The following is a 22222-nucleotide window of genomic DNA, read 5'->3' as shown; positions in this document are numbered from 1 at the left end:
CTCTCTCCTCTCAGCGTTCCAACCTTCCAGGGTCTTCCAGAGGAAACTCTCAGTAAACTGGCCGATGTCATGGAGGAGGTGAGGGAGGAAACTGGAAATTATTTCAGTATTATTTTTCTTTCTTTCTTTCTTTCTTTGCTATATTATCTCAGTGGGTTAGTGTTAGGGTCAGCCCTAACCCTAACCCTATTGTTATTATTATTGTCATTATTATTATTATTGTTGTTGTTGTTGTTGTTATTTTCATTATTGTCTGTGATTCATACATTTACTAGCCTTTTGATTATTAATTAATTAATTAATTAATTAATTAATTAATTAATAATGTTAATTTTCTTTAAACCACCATAGAAGAAGAACAACTGGAGCATCAAGAGTTTGATAAAGATGATCTAATTAAATAAAATAATATGGCCTATGTTTGACTAAAATTGGATTAAATGAAAAATATTGAAAAGAAAATAAAGAAACTAATGAACAAATCAAGCAATTAAAATTAATTATGAAATTATTAGATTAATGAATAAAAACATGAATTAATTGTTTTAAAAAATGAAGAAAAAAATGATAAAAGGAAAATAAAGGTGGGTTATTATTTATTCAAGCTTTGACAATAGATCAATAAAAACATAAAGAGATAATGAAACAAGCAAAGAAATTAATAAATAAAAAACTAATAAAAAACTAATGAATACTTGAATAAAATAAAATAAATGTATTCATTTATGAATAAAATTGAGTTAACAAGTCAATGAATAAATAAATATAAAAGCATCAATCAATGATTAAACAAACAAATAACAAATAAATAAGAAAATATCTAAAAAACAAATATTAACATAAATTAGAAATAACAGATGAATAGAAAAAAAATGTAAATATTTACTGACTTATAAATCATTGATCAATAATTACAGAAAGAAATCAAACAGACATGTCTGAATGAATAAACAACAATCAAACAAACAAATAAAATTCAAATAAATTTATGAAATATGAATGATTTATTCATTTATTCACAATTTAGTTATTTATTGTGTTATTATTATTTTTACTTCTAACATCCTATTTATTTAAATCAATTTTAATTTATTATTAATAAAATGAAAAAATAAGCAGAGAAAGAAATAAATCAATATATTAATACCTGAAAAAATAAATTTATAAATTAATAAAGAAATGAACACATAGATACATATATAATTAAACAGTTGTTCTTCTTCTGGGGTGCTTAAACTGTTGTGGTTCTTCTTCTGTGGTGCTAAAACTGCGGTTTTTCTTCCGTGCAGACCCACTATGGCGATGGCGAGTACATCATCAGGCAGGGAGCTCGAGGAGACACCTTCTTCATCATCAGTAAGGGGAAGGTAACACCAACACACCCTCACACACTCCATCAGTGTTTATCAGATTATTGATCAGCTGACCATCGATTGTCTGCTCTTACCTGTCAATCACACCTTCTACCAGGTGAACGTGACACAAGAGGACTCAGCCAATCAGGAGACAGTTCACCTCAGAGAGCTCTCCCGGGGCGACTGGTTTGGAGAGAGAGCGCTGCAGGGGTGAGATCCTGTGACCTTTGAACCTCCATCTATCCATGGTCAATGACCATGGTCCTGTCTAGGGTCAGAGCCGGAGCTGGACTCAGGTCTAACCAGGTCACCCTGAACGGTGTCTGACCAATCAGAGGACATTCAGAGACGAGAAAGCACCTCTAAAGTTGACCAGAGGTCAAAGGTCACCGAAGATACACTCAGTCAACAGGCCTAACAGAGAATAACCATGGTCCCTCACAAGTTAGCATGAAAGAGATACAGCAACAGAACGGCTCCTGCTTCATTATCTAGAACCACAATTCCAAAAAAGTTGGGACACCATGTAAATAAAGCAGAAGTCAATGATATTCAGATCTCATAAACAGAACAGAAACAACAGTCCAGGGGCCTCATGTACAAAGAGTTGCGTGGATTTCCTACTGAAACATGGCGTACGCTCAAATTCAGACAATGTCGTATGTACATAAATATCCAGATGTATGAATCTGTGCGCACGCATGAATCCCAGCACATTTCCTTTGTCCATCCCAGTCAACGTGGAATTGAGCCCACATGTTGGAGTACCCGACTCCTCCCTGTCCACGCCGCCATCCTTTTTGGCACGTTGTCGGCATAAACTGTAAACGCAAGAGGAGTGAGTGGGAGAGTGTGTGTGAGGCTGTCAGTGCTGCGGGGTCAGAAAAGCGCACGCATGCTGGATTGAAGAAGAAGTGGTCCGACATCAAGGTGGATGTGAAGCGGAGAACAGTAGCCCACCGCCAAAGTTTGGCCAAAACAGGCGGGGGGACAGGAGAAGAGGGGCTCACCCCGTTTGAACAGAGAGTCGCCGCAAAGCAGACAAAGGAAACTGGATTTACAGTTTCCATTTGTTCATTTTATACTCTACTCACATGGATCACACTGCTGTTGCAAATTAATGCAGAAGTGCGCCAGGGAAAAAGTAAGGCTGATTAAGACATTTCACACTTTACGCATGGGTTATTAACATGAGTGTTTTGCACACAGAGACAATCAAAGGCTTGTTGGAAAGATCTGAAGCTGTACTTTAACCAGCAAAAAACAGAAAGTCACTAACTCTAACCACTGACTAGTAATGATGCTGTGAAGACGGGATAGTATTTAGGGGCGCACATGCTCAATGCGCATCACAGGGATTAATATTAGAACAATTAAACGAATACATTTACTCACCAAGTAGCCAATCATAGCGCACAGTGCCAGCTTGTAGTCTGTTTCCAACCATGCTGTTACTCAGAATGTATGAATCGTTGTGAACCAGGCCTCCTCGCCACAATGTTGGTTAGTTGCATTTGTGCATCACATATGATCTGTAGACTGATGGAATGAAAGTTTTTCTGTTGACATACTAATTCATCACGTGATGGCGCTTTTATAGCAGTGTGTGTGCAGTGATAGCTCCGATTACATTAGGAGAACTGGCTCTCACTGCAAATTGCGCTTTAATGTTGACCTGTTCAGATGTATTCTCTGGGAATTTGATATACCAGGCGGACATGCGGATTATTCCGTCCCACACGGCTGGCACGGCTCGGTTCAGTGTCGACTGGCACTCCAGCGTGGTCAGCGCCTGTATGGATACAGGCAGCGCATGGCTCCTGTCGCACTCCGACCGGAAGATTACCATCGGGAACCTAAAGCGGCTGATGAGCCAGTTGTCATCACGTGCCAGTAAATCCTCTCTGTCTCTGAACTCACGCTCATTTCCAATGTCTCCTAGTACTGCTAAAGCCATTGTTGTTGACGGTATTTATTTTCACCACTTAGCGCATGCTTTATATCCACTCGTGTAACTGCAGACACGTGTGTGTTAATTGTTCATCAGTGTTAATTGTTCATCAGTGTTAATTGTTCACGTGTCTCTGATGTGTACGTCACATTTATTTATTATAACAGTTTCCCAGCATCACCTCTAAGTGTCGCCAAAGGATCCACAGCTGTAGAAACGTGCGTACGCCAGCCATGAAGTTGGCGTGAGGCACCGCACATTTCCACGGTCGTTTCACTCTTCATACATCTGAACTTTACCGTGAAAAAGAACGTACACCACGTTTTTGTGCGTATGCACCCTTTATACATGAGGGCCCTGATGTTCAACTGAGACATTTTAACATTTCAGGAAAATATGAGCTCATTCTGAGAGCAGCAACTCATCTCAAAAAAGTAGGGACAGGGCAACAAAAGGCTGGAAAAGTAAGTGGTACTAAAGGAAAAACAGCTGGAGGAGCATTTTGGAGCTAATTAGATCCATTCTCAACAGGTCAGTCACATGCCTGGGTATAAAAGGAGCTTTTTTGAGAGGCAGAGTCTCTCAGAAGTAAAGATGGGCAGAGGTTCAACAATCTGGGAAAACCTGAGTCTAAAAAAGTGAAACAGTTTCAAAAAAATGTTGAAATCACAGTTGACAGTTAAAGCTGATCATGGAGAGGAGAAGCCATATGTGAACAGGATCCAGAGACACCGTGGTCCGTCTTCTCTGGACCAAAGCTCATTTAATATGGACTGAGGAAACATGGAAAACTGTTCTGTGGTCAGAGGAAACATGGAAAACTGTTCTGTGGTCAGAGGAAACCACAGACGCCATGTCCTGTGGATTAAAGAGGATCCGGAGCATCCAGCTGGTTCTCCTGGCTCAGGTCTAAAGCCTGCATCTCTGATGGTATGGGGTTGCATTAGTGCCTATGGTGTGGGCAACTCTAACATCTGGAGAGGAACTATCAATGCTGGAAAGTAGAGAGAGCTTTTAGAGACACATATGCTCCCATCCAGACAACGTCTCTGTCAGGGAGACCATGCTAAACCACAGACCACATCCATCACAACAGCATGGCTTCACAGGAGAAGAGTCCAGGTCCTGAACTGGTCTGCCAGCAGTCCAGATCTTTCACCAACGGAAAACATTTGGAGCATCAGAACAGGAAGAAGACCCAGGACTGTGGAGCAGCTAAAATCCTACATCAGACAAGAATGGGACAACATTCCTCCCCATCAGCTAGTCCCCTCACCTCCATATGTTTACAGACTGTTGTTAAAGAAGAGAGAATGGTAAACATGGCCCTGTCCCTACTTTTCTGAGATGTGTTCCTGCCATCAGGTTCAACATGAGCTCATATTTTCCTGAAAGGTTAGCTCATTTTATTGAAAGTGTCCTAACTTTTTTGGGATTGGGGCTGTAAATATATTAGTGTGATCAGAGATGGTGTTTATTCTAATATTCTTCTGTTAAACTCTGGTCCTCTCAGAGACACTAGTGATGGGTAAACAGTGCCCCCCGGAGGAAACAGTCAAACCACTTCATCCAATCAGCAGCAGCTGTGATGAAGCCAACAGGACGCTTGGAATCCAACAGGACACAAAGCAGGCGTACGGGGAGGTCACATGACCACATAGATAGAGAGCAGGAAACACTCCTGATCAGAAAGATTGAAATCATTCAGATCAATAGAAATGAAAACCCAATCCTGATCAGAGACAGGGATCATGGACGGGTGTTCCTGCGGGGTTAAACTGCCCTCCCCCTTCATGCCTAAGCACACTTCAGCGTCAGGCTTTCAGGCTTTTAGTGTGTCACTTCACATGTTTTTAGCGTGTTCATGTGGGCCGTGATCCAGTTCAGTCAGAGCTTCATGAAATATTCAGTCCTGTAAATCCCAGGGGTCCCGTATGGAGCGTTCTAGTATCATGTGATGGCGTTTCTGGGTCGTCCTGGAGAGGTGTGGGGGGGCTTTAGATACTCCATCACTGTAACGGGACGTGTCTCTGCCATGAGAGGCTCAAACACCTTTGAGGTCTCCCTTTGTGGATCACGCTCTGTGTGTTTGCCATGTGTTTTTGGGGGTCAAAGGTCAGGGCCAGAGGTCTTCAGCTCTTAATAACTCCAGAGAGAGCTGAGCGGCGGTGTGACAGGAAGTGATGTTAACAGGAGAGGAGCGCGTTATTATGGAGCTCTGACTCTGAGAGAAGATGCTCGTCTGTCAGGCTCACAGAGGAGAGTTTGGTCAGTTTGACCATTTCCAGGTATTTTACTCTCTGTACAGTCTGATTAACATAAAGGATATGTGGAAATCCCAGAATGCTTTTCTAGTAGCTGACAGTTTAAATTAGAGAGATAGGTATTGCTGCAGTCTGGAGGCCTCCTGTCTCGTACCCTCTCAGCAGTAGCAGATGTACTGGAAAATATTACGTTACTAGATAAATAATAATGATGTTTAAATAAAGAAGGAAAATATGCTGACACAAGAAGAAACTTGGGCTGCGAGCAGCACTGAGTGGCAATAGCGGGGTGTAGTCGAACCCGTGCTGTGTGCTGCAGCACAGCAAAGGGACCAGGGCGATCCTTATTTGAGCGTGATGAGGTTGAAAAAATTCAGCATGGTGCACTTTGTATATGATGTAGTACTTTTCCCAACAGTAGGTGGCAGTATGTCAGAGATGGAGGTGGACATGTAGAGGTGATGAGGGACCAACCATTTACTGAAATTTGTAGAGAGGCAGACCCTGATCATACATGTGAAATTTTAAGGCAATCAGGTGGTTTATATGACAGTTACACCCACTTCCTGTCTCGTGGCGAAGGATCAAAATGGCCGCCATGGCCACTGGGTCATCCAGGAATGAAGCATGTCCATGTTGGAACCGATAGTGAGGAGTTCAGGTCAAAATCAGTGCATGTTGGGTTCAACACAGTAAGAATAACCCAGAAATGACCCATTTGTATCACTCCCTGTTGGCAGTAGAGGGCGCCATGATGAGCCGTTTTCATGTGGGCGTGTTCAATGTGATACTGTTGTGTTGCCATAACCATTTGAAGACCACAGAATGATATCCCCAAAAGTTACATCAGTTTTCATTTTTTAATTGTCCAAGACATTGCCTTATTTAGAAATTGGGGCGGAGCTGGTGGACTTCCTGTTGGGATTTTGGCATGGGTCCATATGACTTTTTTGTAGCTCTGATGATGGTCCATATGCAGAGCGAAAATCATAGGCCTCGGATGAACGGTGTATTTTTGGTGAATTTTTTTCTGGCAACCCATAAAACAGACATGAAAAATCAATGGTGAAAATGTTCACCTGGCAGAAGGGGGCGCTGTGACCAAAAGATGATATTGATGCATGGTTGTATTGAGGACCATTGTGAAATTATCCTTGTGAAGTTTGGTGATTGAATTAAACACTAAAAAGTTATAAGGCAATAATGGTGTAATTTCACCATGAAAAATAGAGCAAAGGCAGAAAAGTTTGGGCACCGATAACGTCACCACCCTATGGTGAAAACTCACGCAGAGCACAACCTGGGGTCTCAAAGTTGTCTAGTTTGAGTAAAAAAATCTGGAGTCAGTCAGATAAAATCCCTCGGACAAGTTCGTTCAAATGTGCCCCCTAGATTTTCAAAAAGCAAAATTAAAAAAATGAAAATGGCCGACTTCCTGTTTAAGTTACGATGTGGTCCAAGAGACTTTTTTGTAGGTCTGATGATGAACTATATACCCACCGAAATTCATAAGCCTGGGTTCAACCAGTTCAGGGGGCTCGAGTTTCGAAAATTTGTAGGGGGTACCATTGAGCCAATGGGCCATGCCCACCAACAAACATCCTATCAAATATCTCAGCATGTTGGTGAGAACTTGTCTGCCAGGTTTTATTGCTTTACACATATCACAAGCCCCTGAGAATTCTATTTCCTGTTTCTTCCAATGAAGCTATTGGACTTCCTGTTGAGATTTGGGCATGGGTCCAAGAGACTTTTTTATAGGTCTGATGATGACATATATGCACACCGAAATTCATAAGCCTGGGTTGAACCAGCTAGGTTTGCTGAATTTTTGAATGTTTGTAGGGGGCGCCATTGAGCCAATGGGCCACGCCCACCAACAAACATCACATCAATTATCTCAGCATGCCTAAGTGATTTTTCTCACCAAGTTTTATTGCTTTACGAGTATCATAAGCCCCTGAAAATTCTATTTCCTGTTTCACAGCAAACAAAAAAATCGCCAGGGCCACGCCTTGCGTAAAAATTTTTTCATTGCATAGGTGTAATGTCAACTTGAGAACAACCTGAGCAAATTTCAGCATGATTTGGCCAACCATGTAGGAACTGGAATGTGAAAGTTATTTTCTCTTGTCATAGGGGGCGCCATAAGATTTTTCAAAATCTTAAAACATGAACATGTTCTTGCCTGGACTGTTGTCAAGCACATGAAATTTGTGTAAGATACAACAATGTGTTCCAGAGTTATGACTGTTAAACCATTTTGGGAGAGTCAAAAATAAAGTTTTATTGTGAAATTGTGATGAAGCCGGTGGACTTCCAGTTGGGATTTTGGCATGGGTCCAAGGGGCTTTTTGTAGATGGGATCATGGTGCATGTCCTGCCCAAAGATTATCTGCCTAAGTTCAAAGGTGTATTTTTGATGAATTTTTAAAGTGAGAAAAGTGGAAAAAGTGCCAAATTCAATATTGTGATGTCACAAGGGGGCCGAGTTATTGATTTCTGATGTTGGTGCATGATTTGATAGAGCCTCCATGGATGATCATCTGTGAGAAGTTTGGTGATGATTGATGTAAGCGCTCAAAAGTTATGGACAAGAATTGTTGTTTATACACCATTTTTTCGGAGAAAAATGGTGAAAAAAGTGCTCATCAAAGTTTGGCGGCTTATAATGGCCCAGCCCCCTGTCAAAAACTCACCATTTGTACAACTTAAGATCTCCATCTTGTCTATTTTCAGGAGAAACCACTCTGGAGTCTCTAGGCGGAGTTCGCTCAAATGCGAGTACTGCAAATTTGACAAAAATTGGCAAAAATGGCCAGTTTTTGCTGATTATATCACTTCCTGTGCATTTTAGAGGATGGCCCCAGGAGGAATTTTTGTTCATCTAGTCATGATAAATATGTGTACCGATTTTTATGCATGTCAAACAAACTTGTGGGTGGGGCTCCTGATTTGTTGGTTTTGGCGCCCCCTAGTGGCCGTTTTTGGAGGGCGAAGTCTGGCAACACCAGAATATGAGATGAGGAAAAATCCAGGGCTATGAAGGGGGTTTAAGAGCCCCAAAATCAAGCACAGGTGTCAGAAAAACAATAATTTTTTGGACAAACAAAATACAATAGGGTCCTCACTCCGAGGTCGGGGCGTTGTTTGGGCCCTAACTAGACTAGTCTGTGTTCATTCATAGTATGGTGATATGAAAGGGTGAAAGAATGCTGACTAGACATGATCTGAAGTATAAATGATCTGGGCTGACTGACATGAGGTAGAGAAAAACCTTTAAGATAGTTTAATCACAGATCATTTAATCAGAGTGACACTGTGACTGTTGAGTGGTCACCATGGTAACTCTGTGACTGTTGAGTGGTAATCAGAGTGACTCTGTGACTGCTGGAGTGGTCACCATGGTAAGTCTGTGACTGTTGAGTGGTCATCATGGTAACTCTGTGACTGCTGAGTGGTCACCATGGTAACTCTGTGACTGTCGAGCGGTAATCAGAGTGACTCTGTGACTGTTGAGTGGTCATCATAGTGACTCTGTGACTGTCGAGCGGTCATCAGAGTGACTCTGTGACTGTTGAGTGGTCATCAGAGTGACTCTGTGACTGTCGAGTGGTCATCAGAGTGACTCTGTGACTGTTGAGTGATAATCAGAGTGACTCTGTGACTGTTGAGCGGTCATCAGAGTGACTCTGTGACTGTCGAGCGGTCATCAAAGTGACTCTGTGACTGTTGAGCGGTCATCAGAGTGACTCTGTGACTGTTAAGTGGTCATCAGAGTGACTCTGTGACTGTTGAGTGATAATCAGAGTGATTCTGTGACTTTCTTTGCGGTCGTCAGAGTGACTCTGTGACTGTTGAGTGTTCATCAGAGTGACTCTGTGACTGTCGAGCGGTCATCAGAGTGACTCTGTGACTGTTGAGTGGTCATCAGAGTGACTCTGTGACTGTTGAGTGATAATCAGAGTGACTCTGTGACTGTTGAGTGATAATCAGAGTGACTCTGTGACTGCTGAGTGGTCGTCAGTGGACGACTCATGGATCTGTTTGTCTTTGTTTTGAATCACCAGAGAGGACGTGAGAACTGCCAACGTCATCGCTGCTGACTCTGTCACCTGCCTGGTCATCGACAGAGAGTAAGACACACTCATTCATAAAAACAGACATAATAATTGATAGTAAAGACTCATTCCTAAAAACAGACATAATAAACCAGCAGCTTCATTTATAAAGCTATAATGAGCACCAGTATGAGAGACTGGAAGATTCTACAGGGTCTGAAGTTCACAGTTCAGTCCATAGAGAGTGAAGTCAGGTCACCTGCTGCCCTCTGCTGGTCACCACCTGAATTAGGAACTCTTTATCATAAAGCCTAAACATTCCACCCACAGTTCCCTCAAACATTCCATGTTCATCCTGGTAAAGTTCAAGGAAATTCACAAAGATGTTGTTCCCCAAAATTTCCCTTGTAAATGAGGGAAAAATCAAACAAACTCCCAAAGACGTTCTCTGACATTTTCATGACAATTCTTAACCACCACCACCACACGTCCCAAAATTTATAAATAATTTACCAAATTTCAATGAAAATACCTAAAAGTTTCTGGACAAATTCCCCCCAAAAATTCAAACTAGATTCCCTGGAAACTCAAATACATTTCCATAACTTCAATGAAAATGAGGGAAAATTCACCAGAATGTCGTAACAAATTTACTGAAATTTTCCATGAAAATTCTTGGAAATATCTCAGTGACACCTCCCACACATTCACTACAACAAATCTGCTTGTTAATGCCTGAAAACTTCCTAACACTGTCTTCACATGAGATGATTTTTTCAGATGAGATATCTGAACAAATCCTCATCCAAGCTGTCTTCTTCTCCTCTTTCTTCTTCTCCTCCTTCAGCTCATTCAAGCATCTGATTGGAGGCCTCGACGACGTTTCCAACAAAGGTTACGAGGACGCTGAACTGAAGGCCAAGTAGGTGTAAAACACAAACACCAAGAACAAGTGTTTTATTTCATCATTCACCTTTGACCTTAGTGTCTGCCTACTTCACAGCCAGGTAAAAACAGGAGCCCAACAGCAGCAGAGCTTTTCCCGTCCTTAAAGACAGCTGAGCGTTAGTGGTGGTTGTGATGGACGAGCGTTTCAGGGGAGACTGTTCTGATCACCATAGTACCACAAACAACACAAAACCCTGACTAATATGGGAAATCTACGGAGGTCCAGAGGATAACAGCATAAAACATTTAATGAAGGATCAAATAACAAAAAAATCAAGAACTCAAAAAACATTTGCTGGAATGTACAAACATCTAGTAAATCAGTAAAACATTTGCTGAAACATTTGCTGCAGGGAAGTAGAACCAGAACTGAAGCCTCCACGTATTCCTCGACCCAGTTCCAAACTCACTTTTTAAAACTGTTTTTAGTTCAGTATTTGAAGATGCCCTTGCAATAGTAAATCACTTCTTACAGCTTGCTGTCTTCCCTACTGATTTTAAGACAGCTTTAGTCAAACCTCTTTTAAAGAAATGGAACCTAGATGTTTTAACCCCCCCGTAGTTTTAGACCAGTTTCTAACCTCCCATTTTCAACAAAATTTTAGAGAAATTAGTTTTTAATCAGCTTAGTGCCTTTTTATACTCAAATAACTCATTAGAAATGTTTCAGTCTGGTTTGAGGACACATCACGGCACTGAGACAGCCCTGCCTAAAGAAGTCAGTGATATCAGAATAAACCTTGACAACAATAAGCCCTCAGTTCTGGTAGTGCTTCACCTCAGCGCTGCTTTCACTGCTGTTACTGTTACTGATGCTGTTGACCCCCAGATTCTTTTAGATAGATCGAGGACTCAGAGAGGCCTCTCTGGAAATGTTTTCAACTGGTTCAGCTCTCTGTGGCCGTGTCTCCTGATGACTCTCTCTGTGGCCGTGTCTCCTGATGACTCTCTCTGTGGCCGTGTCTCCTGATGACTTTCTCTCTGTGGCCGTGTCTCCTGATGACTTTCTCTATGTGGCCGTGTCTCCTGATGACTTTCTCTATGTGGTCGTGTCTCCCGATGACTCTCAGCTCTATGTGGTCGTGTCTCCTGATGACTCTCTCTGTGGCCTTGTCTCCTGATGACTCTCAGCTCTATGTGGCCTTGTCTCCTGATGACTCTCAGCTCTATGTGGCCTTGTCTCCTGATGACTCTCAGCTCTATGTGGCCTTGTCTCCTGATGACTCTCAGCTCTATGTGGTCGTGTCTCCTGATGACTCTCTCTATGTGGCCGTGTCTCCTGATGACTCTCTCTGTGGCCGTGTCTCCTGATGACTCTCTCTGTGGCCGTGTCTCCTGACGACTCTCTATGTGGCCGTGTCTCCTGATGACTCTCTCTATGTGGTCGTGTCTCCTGATGACTCTCTCTGTGGCCGTGTCTCCTGATGACTCTCTCTGTGGCCGTGTCTCCTGACGACTCTCTATGTGGCCGTGTCTCCTGATGACTCTCTCTATGTGGCCGTGTCTCCTGATGACTCTCTATGTGGCCGTGTCTCCTGATGACTCTCTATGTGGCCATGTCTCCTGATGACTCTCTCTATGTGGCCGTGTCTCCTGATGACTCTCTATGTGGCCGTGTCTCCTGATGACTCTCTATATGGCCATGTCTCCTGATGACTCTCTCTATGTGGCCGTGTCTCCTGATGACTCTAAGCTCTATGTGGCCGTGTCTCCTGATGACTCTCTATGTGGTCGTGTCTCCTGATGACTCTCTATGTGGCCGTGTCTCCTGATGACTCTCTATGTGGCCGTGTCTCCTGATGACTCTCTCTGTGGCCGTGTCTCCGGATGACTCTCTATGTGGCCGTGTCTCCTGATGACTCTCTATGTGGCCGTGTCTCCTGATGACTCTCTCTATGTGGCCGTGTCTCCTGATGACTCTCTCTGTGGCTGTGTCTCCTGACGACTCTCTATGTGGCCGTGTCTCCTGACGACTCTCTATGTGGTCGTGTCTCCTGATGACTCTCTCTATGTGGTCGTGTCTCCTGATGACTCTCTATGTGGCCGTGTCTCCTGATGACTCTCTCTATGTGGTCGTGGTTCTGATGACTCTCTATGTGGCCGTGTCTCCTGATGACTCTCTCTATGTGGCCGTGTCTCCTGATGACTCTCTATGTGGCCGTGTCTCCTGAAGACTCTCTCTATGTGGCCGTGTCTCCTGATGACTCTCTCTATGTGGTCGTGTCTCCTGATGACTCTCTATGTGGCCGTGTCTCCTGATGACTCTCTCTATGTGGTCGTGTCTCCTGATGACTCTCTATGTGGCCGTGTCTCCTGATGACTTTCTCTGTGGCCGTGTCTCCTGATGAATCTCTCTATGTGGTCGTGTCTCCTGATGACTCTCTATGTGGTCGTGTCTCCTGATGACTCTCTCTATGTGGCCGTGTCTCCTGATGACTCTCTCTGTGGTCGCGTCTCCTGATGACTCTCTCTATGTGGTCGTGTCTCCTGATGACTCTCTATGTGGTCGTGTCTCCTGATGACTCTCTCTATGTGGCCGTGTCTCCTGATGACTCTCTCTATGTGGTCGTGTCTCCTGATGACTCTCTATGTGGTCGTGTCTCCTGATGACTCTCTCTATGTGGCCGTGTCTCCTGATGACTCTCTCTGTTGTCATGTCTCCTGATGACTCTCAGCTCTATGTGGCCTTGTCTCCTGATGATTCTCAGCTCAATGTGGCCGTGTCTCCTGTTGACTCTCACTATGTGGCCGTGTCTCCTGATGACTCTCTCTGTGGTCGTGTCTCCTGTTGACTCTCACTATGTGGTCGTGTCTCCTGATGACTCTCTATGTGGTCGTGTATCCTGATGACTCTCTCTATGTGGCCGTGTCTCCTGATGACTCTCTCTGTGGTCGTGTCTCCTGTTGACTCTCACTATGTGGTCGTGTCTCCTGTTGACTCTCAGCTCTATGTGGTCGTGTCTCCTGATGACTCTCAGCTCTATGTGGTCGTGTCTCCTGATGACTCTCAGCTCTATGTGGTCGTGTCTCCTGTTGACTCTCACTATGTGGTCGTGTCTCCTGATGACTCTCTATGTGGTCGTGTATCCTGATGACTCTCTCTATGTGGCCGTGTCTCCTGATGACTCTCTCTGTGGTCGTGTCTCCTGTTGACTCTCACTATGTGGTCGTGTCTCCTGTTGACTCTCAGCTCTATGTGGTCGTGTCTCCTGATGACTCTCAGCTCTATGTGGTCGTGTCTCCTGATGACTCTCTATGTGGTCGTGTCTCCTGATGACTCTCTCTGTGGCCGTGTCTCCTGATGACTCTCTCTGTGGCCGTGTCTCCTGATGACTCTCTATGTGGCCGTGTCTCCTGATGACTCTCTCTGTGGTCGTGTCTCCTGATGACTCTCTCTGTGGCCGTGTCTCCTGATGACTCTCTCTGTGGCCGTGTCTCCTGATGACTCTCTCTGTGGCCGTGTCTCCTGATGACTCTCTCTGTGGCCGTGTCTCCTGATGACTCTCTCTGTGGTCGTGTCTCCTGATGACTCTCAGCTCTATGTGGTCATGTCTCCTGATGACTCTCTATGTGGTCATGTCTCCTGATGACTCTCTATGTGGTCATGTCTCCTGATGACTCTCTATGTGGTCGTGTCTCCTGATGTCTCTCTATGTGGTCATGTCTCCTGATGACTCTCTATGTGGTCATGTCTCCTGATGACTCTCTCTGTGGCCGTGTCTCCTGATGACTCTCAGCTCTATGTGGCCTTGTCTCCTGATGACTCTCAGCTCTATGTGGCCTTGTCTCCTGATGACTCTCAGCTCTATGTGGCCTTGTCTCCTGATGACTCTCAGCTCTATGTGGTCGTGTCTCCTGATGACTCTCTCTATGTGGCCGTGTCTCCTGATGACTCTCTCTGTGGCCGTGTCTCCTGATGACTCTCTCTGTGGCCGTGTCTCCTGACGACTCTCTATGTGGCCGTGTCTCCTGATGACTCTCTCTATGTGGTCGTGTCTCCTGATGACTCTCTCTGTGGCCGTGTCTCCTGATGACTCTCTCTGTGGCCGTGTCTCCTGACGACTCTCTATGTGGCCGTGTCTCCTGATGACTCTCTCTATGTGGCCGTGTCTCCTGATGACTCTCTATGTGGCCGTGTCTCCTGATGACTCTCTATGTGGCCATGTCTCCTGATGACTCTCTCTATGTGGCCGTGTCTCCTGATGACTCTCTATGTGGCCGTGTCTCCTGATGACTCTCTATGTGGCCATGTCTCCTGATGACTCTCTCTATGTGGCCGTGTCTCCTGATGACTCTAAGCTCTATGTGGCCGTGTCTCCTGATGACTCTCTATGTGGTCGTGTCTCCTGATGACTCTCTATGTGGCCGTGTCTCCTGATGACTCTCTATGTGGCCGTGTCTCCTGATGACTCTCTCTGTGGCCGTGTCTCCGGATGACTATCTATGTGGCCGTGTCTCCTGATGACTCTCTATGTGGCCGTGTCTCCTGATGACTCTCTCTATGTGGCCGTGTCTCCTGATGACTCTCTCTGTGGCTGTGTCTCCTGACGACTCTCTATGTGGCCGTGTCTCCTGACGACTCTCTATGTGGTCGTGTCTCCTGATGACTCTCTCTATGTGGTCGTGTCTCCTGATGACTCTCTATGTGGCCGTGTCTCCTGATGACTCTCTCTATGTGGTCGTGTCTCCTGATGACTCTCTATGTGGCCGTGTCTCCTGATGACTCTCTCTGTGGCTGTGTCTCCTGATGACTCTCTATGTGGCCGTGTCTCCTGAAGACTCTCTCTATGTGGCCGTGTCTCCTGATGACTCTCTCTATGTGGTCGTGTCTCCTGATGACTCTCTATGTGGCCGTGTCTCCTGATGACTCTCTCTATGTGGTCGTGTCTCCTGATGACTCTCTATGTGGCCGTGTCTCCTGATGACTTTCTCTGTGGCCGTGTCTCCTGATGAATCTCTCTATGTGGTCGTGTCTCCTGATGACTCTCTATGTGGTCGTGTCTCCTGATGACTCTCTCTATGTGGCCGTGTCTCCTGATGACTCTCTCTGTGGTCGCGTCTCCTGATGACTCTCTCTATGTGGTCGTGTCTCCTGATGACTCTCTATGTGGTCGTGTCTCCTGATGACTCTCTCTATGTGGCCGTGTCTCCTGATGACTCTCTCTATGTGGTCGTGTCTCCTGATGACTCTCTATGTGGTCGTGTCTCCTGATGACTCTCTCTATGTGGCCGTGTCTCCTGATGACTCTCTCTGTTGTCATGTCTCCTGATGACTCTCAGCTCTATGTGGCCTTGTCTCCTGATGATTCTCAGCTCAATGTGGCCGTGTCTCCTGTTGACTCTCACTATGTGGCCGTGTCTCCTGATGACTCTCTCTGTGTCTCCTGTTGACTCTCACTATGTGGTCGTGTCTCCTGATGACTCTCTATGTGGTCGTGTATCCTGATGACTCTCTCTATGTGGCCGTGTCTCCTGATGACTCTCTCTGTGGTCGTGTCTCCTGTTGACTCTCACTATGTGGTCGTGTCTCCTGTTGACTCTCAGCTCTATGTGGTCGTGTCTCCTGATGACTCTCAGCTCTATGTGGTCGTGTCTCCTGATGACTCTCAGCTCTATGTGGTCGTGTCTCCTGTTGACTCTCACTATGTGGTCGTGTCTCCTGATGACTCTCTATGTGGTCGTGTATCCTGATGACTCTCTCTATGTGGCCGTGTCTCCTGATGACTCTCTCTGTGGTCGTGTCTCCTGTTGACTCTCACTATGTGGTCGTGTCTCCTGTTGACTCTCAGCTCTATGTGGTCGTGTCTCCTGATGACTCTCAGCTCTATGTGGTCGTGTCTCCTGATGACTCTCAGCTCTATGTGGTCGTGTCTCCTGATGACTCTCAGCTCTATGTGGTCGTGTCTCCTGATGACTCTCTATGTGGTCGTGTATCCTGATGACTCTCTATGTGGTCGTGTCTCCTGATGACTCTCTCTGTGGTCGTGGCTCCTGATGACTCTCTATGTGGTCGTGTCTCCTGATGACTCTCAGCTCTATGTGGTCGTGGCTCCTGATGACTCTCTATGTGGTCGTGTCTCCTGATGACTCTCAGCTCTATGTGGTCATGTCTCCTGATGACTCTCAGCTCTATGTGGTCGTGTCTCCTGATGACTCTCAGCTCTATGTGGTCGTGTCTCCTGATGACTCTCTATGTGGCCGTGTCTCCTGATGACTCTCTATGTGGCCGTGTCAGGTGATGACTCTCTATGTGGTCGTGTCTCCTGATGACTCTCTCTGTGGCCGTGTCTACTGATGACTCTCTCTGTGGTCGTGTCTCCTGTTGACTCTCACTATGTGGTCGTGTCTCCTGATGACTCTCTATGTGGTCGTGTATCCTGATGACTCTCTCTATGTGGCCGTGTCTCCTGATGACTCTCTCTGTGGTCGTGTCTCCTGTTGACTCTCACTATGTGGTCGTGTCTCCTGTTGACTCTCAGCTCTATGTGGTCGTGTCTCCTGATGACTCTCAGCTCTATGTGGTCGTGTCTCCTGATGACTCTCAGCTCTATGTGGTCGTGTCTCCTGTTGACTCTGACTATGTGGCCGTGTCTCCTGATGACTCTCTCTATGTGGTCGTGTCTCCTGATGACTCTCTATGTGGTCGTGTATCCTGATGACTCTCTATGTGGTCGTGTCTCCTGATGACTCTCTCTGTGGTCGTGGCTCCTGATGACTCTCTATGTGGTCGTGTCTCCTGATGACTCTCAGCTCTATGTGGTCATGTCTCCTGATGACTCTCAGCTCTATGTGGTCGTGTCTCCTGATGACTCTCAGCTCTATGTGGTCGTGTCTCCTGATGACTCTCAGCTCTATGTGGTCGTGTCTCCTGTTGACTCTCACTATGTGGCCGTGTCTCCTGATGACTCTCTCTATGTGGTCGTGTCTCCTGATGACTCTCTATGTGGTCGTGTATCCTGATGACTCTCTATGTGGTCGTGTCTCCTGATGACTCTCTCTGTGGTCGTGGCTCCTGATGACTCTCAGCTCTATGTGGTCGTGTCTCCTGATGACTCTCTATGTGGCCGTGTCTCCTGATGACTCTCTATGTGGCCGTGTCAGGTGATGACTCTCTATGTGGTCGTGTCTCCTGATGACTCTCTCTGTGGCCGTGTCTCCTGATGACTCTCTCTGTGGTCGTGTCTCCTGTTGACTCTCACTATGTGGTCGTGTCTCCTGATGACTCTCTATGTGGTCGTGTATCCTGATGACTCTCTCTATGTGGCCGTGTCTCCTGATGACTCTCTCTGTGGTCGTGTCTCCTGTTGACTCTCACTATGTGGTCGTGTCTCCTGTTGACTCTCAGCTCTATGTGGTCATGTCTCCTGATGACTCTCAGCTCTATGTGGTCGTGTCTCCTGATGACTCTCAGCTCTATGTGGTCGTGTCTCCTGATGACTCTCACTATGTGGCCGTGTCTCCTGATGACTCTCTATGTGGTCGTGTATCCTGATGACTCTCTATGTGGTCGTGTCTCCTGATGACTCTCTCTGTGGTCGTGGCTCCTGATGACTCTCTATGTGGTCGTGTCTCCTGATGACTCTCAGCTCTATGTGGTCGTGTCTCCTGATGACTCTCAGCTCTATGTGGTCGTGTCTCCTGATGACTCTCAGCTCTATGTGGTCGTGTCTCCTGTTGACTCTCACTATGTGGCCGTGTCTCCTGATGACTCTCTCTATGTGGTCGTGTCTCCTGATGACTCTCTATGTGGTCGTGTATCCTGATGACTCTCTATGTGGTCGTGTCTCCTGATGACTCTCTCTGTGGTCGTGGCTCCTGATGACTCTCTATGTGGTCGTGTCTCCTGATGACTCTCAGCTCTATGTGGTCATGTCTCCTGATGACTCTCAGCTCTATGTGGTCATGTCTCCTGATGACTCTCTATGTGGTCGTGTATCCTGATGACTCTCTATGTGGTCGTGTCTCCTGATGACTCTCTATGTGGCCGTGTCTCCTGATGACTCTCTATGTGGCCGTGTCTCCTGATGACTCTCTATGTGGTCGTGTCTCCTGATGACTCTCTCTGTCGTCGTGTCTCCTCTCGACTCTCTCTGTGGTCGTGTCTCCTCTGTAATCTCTATGTGGTCGTGTCTCCTGATGACTCTCTATGTGGCCGTGTCTCCTGATGACTCTCTCTGTGGCCGTGTCTCCTGATGACTCTCTCTGTGGCCGTGTCTCCTGATGACTCTCTATGTGGTCGTGTCTCCTGATGACTCTCTCTGTGGCCGTGTCTCCTGATGACTCTCAGCTCTATGTGGTCATGTCTCCTGATGACTCTCTATGTGGTCATGTCTCCTGATGACTCTCTATGTGGTCGTGTCTCCTGATGACTCTCTATGTGGTCATGTCTCCTGATGACTCTCTATGTGGTCATGTCTCCTGATGACTCTCTATGTGGTCGTGTCTCCTGATGACTCTCTATGTGGTCATGTCTCCTGATGACTCTCTATGTGGTCATGTCTCCTGATGACTCTCTCTGTGGCCGTGTCTCCTGATGACTCTCAGCTCTATGTGGTCGTGTCTCCTGATGACTCTCTATGTGGTCGTGTCTCCTGATGACTCTCAGCTCTATGTGGTCATGTCTCCTGATGACTCTCAGCTCTATGTGGTCGTGTCTCCTGATGACTCTCAGCTCTATGTGGTCGTGTCTCCTGATGACTCTCAGCTCTATGTGGTCGTGTCTCCTGTTGACTCTCACTATGTGGCCGTGTCTCCTGATGACTCTCTCTATGTGGTCGTGTCTCCTGATGACTCTCTATGTGGTCGTGTATCCTGATGACTCTCTATGTGGTCGTGTCTCCTGATGACTCTCTCTGTGGTCGTGGCTCCTGATGACTCTCTATGTGGTCGTGTCTCCTGATGACTCTCAGCTCTATGTGGTCATGTCTCCTGATGACTCTCAGCTCTATGTGGTCGTGTCTCCTGATGACTCTCAGCTCTATGTGGTCGTGTCTCCTGATGACTCTCTATGTGGCCGTGTCTCCTGATGACTCTCTATGTGGCCGTGTCAGGTGATGACTCTCTATGTGGTCGTGTCTCCTGATGACTCTCTCTGTGGCCGTGTCTACTGATGACTCTCTCTGTGGTCGTGTCTCCTGTTGACTCTCACTATGTGGTCGTGTCTCCTGATGACTCTCTATGTGGTCGTGTCTCCTGATGACTCTCTCTGTGGCCGTGTCTCCTGATGACTCTCTCTGTGGCCGTGTCTCCTGATGACTCTCTCTGTGGCCGTGTCTCCTGATGACTCTCTCTGTGGTCGTGTCTCCTGATGACTCTCAGCTCTATGTGGTCATGTCTCCTGATGACTCTCTATGTGGTCGTGTATCCTGATGACTCTCTATGTGGTCGTGTCTCCTGATGACTCTCTATGTGGCCGTGTCTCCTGATGACTCTCTCTGTGGTCGTGTCTCCTGATGACTCTCTCTGTGGCCGTGTCTCCTGATGACTCTCTCTGTGGCCGTGTCTCCTGATGACTCTCTCTGTGGCCGTGTCTCCTGATGACTCTCTCTGTGGCCGTGTCTCCTGATGACTCTCTCTGTGGTCGTGTCTCCTGATGACTCTCAGCTCTATGTGGTCATGTCTCCTGATGACTCTCTATGTGGTCATGTCTCCTGATGACTCTCTATGTGGTCGTGTCTCCTGATGTCTCTCTATGTGGTCATGTCTCCTGATGACTCTCTATGTGGTCATGTCTCCTGATGACTCTCTCTGTGGCCGTGTCTCCTGATGACTCTCAGCTCTATGTGGTCGTGTCTCCTGATGACTCTCTATGTGGTCGTGTCTCCTGATGACTCTATGTGGCCATGTCTCCTGATGACACCACAGAAATAGATTCTCTTTTTAACTGTATTTTAGATATAAAAGCCTGGATGTCACATAATTTTTTGCAGCTAAACCAGGACAAAACAGAATTTTTATTTATTGGATCCAAGGCTCAGAGAAAAACTGACCCCTATACTTCACACAATAGGACTAAACCCATGTGAAGGAGCACCAAACCTCAGGGTGATCTTTGATTGTGATTTTAATTTTACGGCTCGTGTGGGGGTCACAAAAACAGCATTTTATCATTTAAAAACAGTTTCCAGGTCAGACCATTCCTCTCTCTGAGCCAAACTGAGACTAATGCACTCGTTTGTCACTAACAGGCTAGACTACTGTAACGCTTTCCTCTCTGGTCTACCAGAAAACACAATAAATCAGCTCCAGCTCATCTGAAACTCCCCAGCAAGGGTCCTGACCAAGACCAGAAGGAGAACACACGTTACTCCTATTTTAAAGTCCTTGCATTGGTTGCCTGTTGGTTTTTGCATTGATTTTAAAATTCTTTTATTAGTTTATAAAGCTCTGCATGGCCTCGCCCCAGACTACCTATCAGAGATGGTTTTAGTTTATGAATCTGAGTGGATCCTCTGGTACTTCTCTCTTGGCTGTTTCACAGAGCAGAACTAAAAAGTACAGTGATTCTGAGCTAAGGGGATCTGAGAGGATCTGAGAGGAGCTGAGAGGATCTGAGAGGAGCTGAGGGGATCTGAGGGGATCTGAGAGGATCTGAGAGGATCAGAGGGGATCTGAGAGGATCTGAGGGGATCTGAGGGGATCAGAGAGGATCTGAGGGGATCTGAGAGGAGCTGAGAGGATCTGAGAGGATCTGAGGGGATCAGAGAGGATCTGAGGGGATCTGAGAGGAGCTGAGAGGATCTGAGAGGAGCTGAGAGGATCAGAGAGGATCTGAGGGGATCTGAGAGGAGCTGAGAGGATCTGAGAGGAGCTGAGGGGATCTGAGGGGATCTGAGAGGATCTGAGAGGAGCTGAGAGGATCTGAGAGGAGCTGAGGGGATCTGAGGGGATCTGAGAGGATCTGAGAGGATCAGAGGGGATCTGAGAGGATCTGAGGGGATCTGAGGGGATCAGAGAGGATCAGAGAGGATCTGAGGGGATCTGAGAGGATCTGAGAGGATCTGAGAGGATCTGAGGGGATCTGAGAGGAGCTGAGAGGATCTGAGACCATTGAGATTTTTAAATGCAAGCTGAAAACACATTTATTCAGTCTGGCCTTTATGTAGTACTTTATTATTTTTATGACTCTACAGATTATTCTATTTCTTATAGAAAATTTTAAATCTTATTTTAGGGTTTTTAGGCTTTATTTAACTCTAGTTATGATCATCTGTGTTTTATTTTCCAGTTTTATAGGCTTTGAATTATTTGGGATGTTAAATCTTTATCATTGTTTTTTTTTATTACTGCTTTTATGCAAATTCTGTTTCTTATATTATAAATTCTTCCCTTTTCTGATTTGTCTTCTCTCCCTGTCTCTTTTCTCATCGTTCATCTTTTTAATTGTTTTAGTAAACTTCTTTTGTGTGCATTAGTCTCTAAACCTTTTTACCATTTTACCTTGTTGTCTGTCACTTTCATACAACCCTGGAAAGCACTTTGAACTGCAATTGAATTTGTTTGAAAGCTGCTATATAAATAAAGTTTGATTGATTGATTGAAATGCAAAAAATCTCTGAAGCACAATAAATAGGGAAAAGCAAAAACATTTACTACATGCAAGAAAATTTTAATACAAAAAAATTAACTGAAACACAAATTTCA

The 22222-nt window shown here is 45.7% G+C and overlaps 1 protein-coding gene across 1 annotated transcript in view; it reads left to right on the top strand.

The window, feature by feature from the left end:
* LOC121528278 (cGMP-dependent protein kinase 1-like) overlaps positions 1 to 22222 on the top strand; it is a 138429-nt gene that overhangs the window by 73928 nt on the left and 42279 nt on the right. The window contains exons 5-9 of the mRNA XM_041815637.1: positions 15 to 78; positions 1290 to 1367; positions 1471 to 1565; positions 9641 to 9706; positions 10479 to 10553. Of these exons, the coding sequence (XP_041671571.1) occupies positions 15 to 78; positions 1290 to 1367; positions 1471 to 1565; positions 9641 to 9706; positions 10479 to 10553 (378 nt within the window). The remainder of the gene's footprint in view (positions 1 to 14; positions 79 to 1289; positions 1368 to 1470; positions 1566 to 9640; positions 9707 to 10478; positions 10554 to 22222) is intronic.

Source organism: Cheilinus undulatus, linkage group 20 (assembly GCF_018320785.1).
Source record: "Cheilinus undulatus linkage group 20, ASM1832078v1, whole genome shotgun sequence".
Taxonomy (NCBI): Eukaryota; Metazoa; Chordata; class Actinopteri; order Labriformes; family Labridae; genus Cheilinus; species Cheilinus undulatus.
The sequence above is the reverse complement of the archived record's forward strand: the minus strand, read 5'-3'. Positions and strand labels throughout refer to the sequence as shown.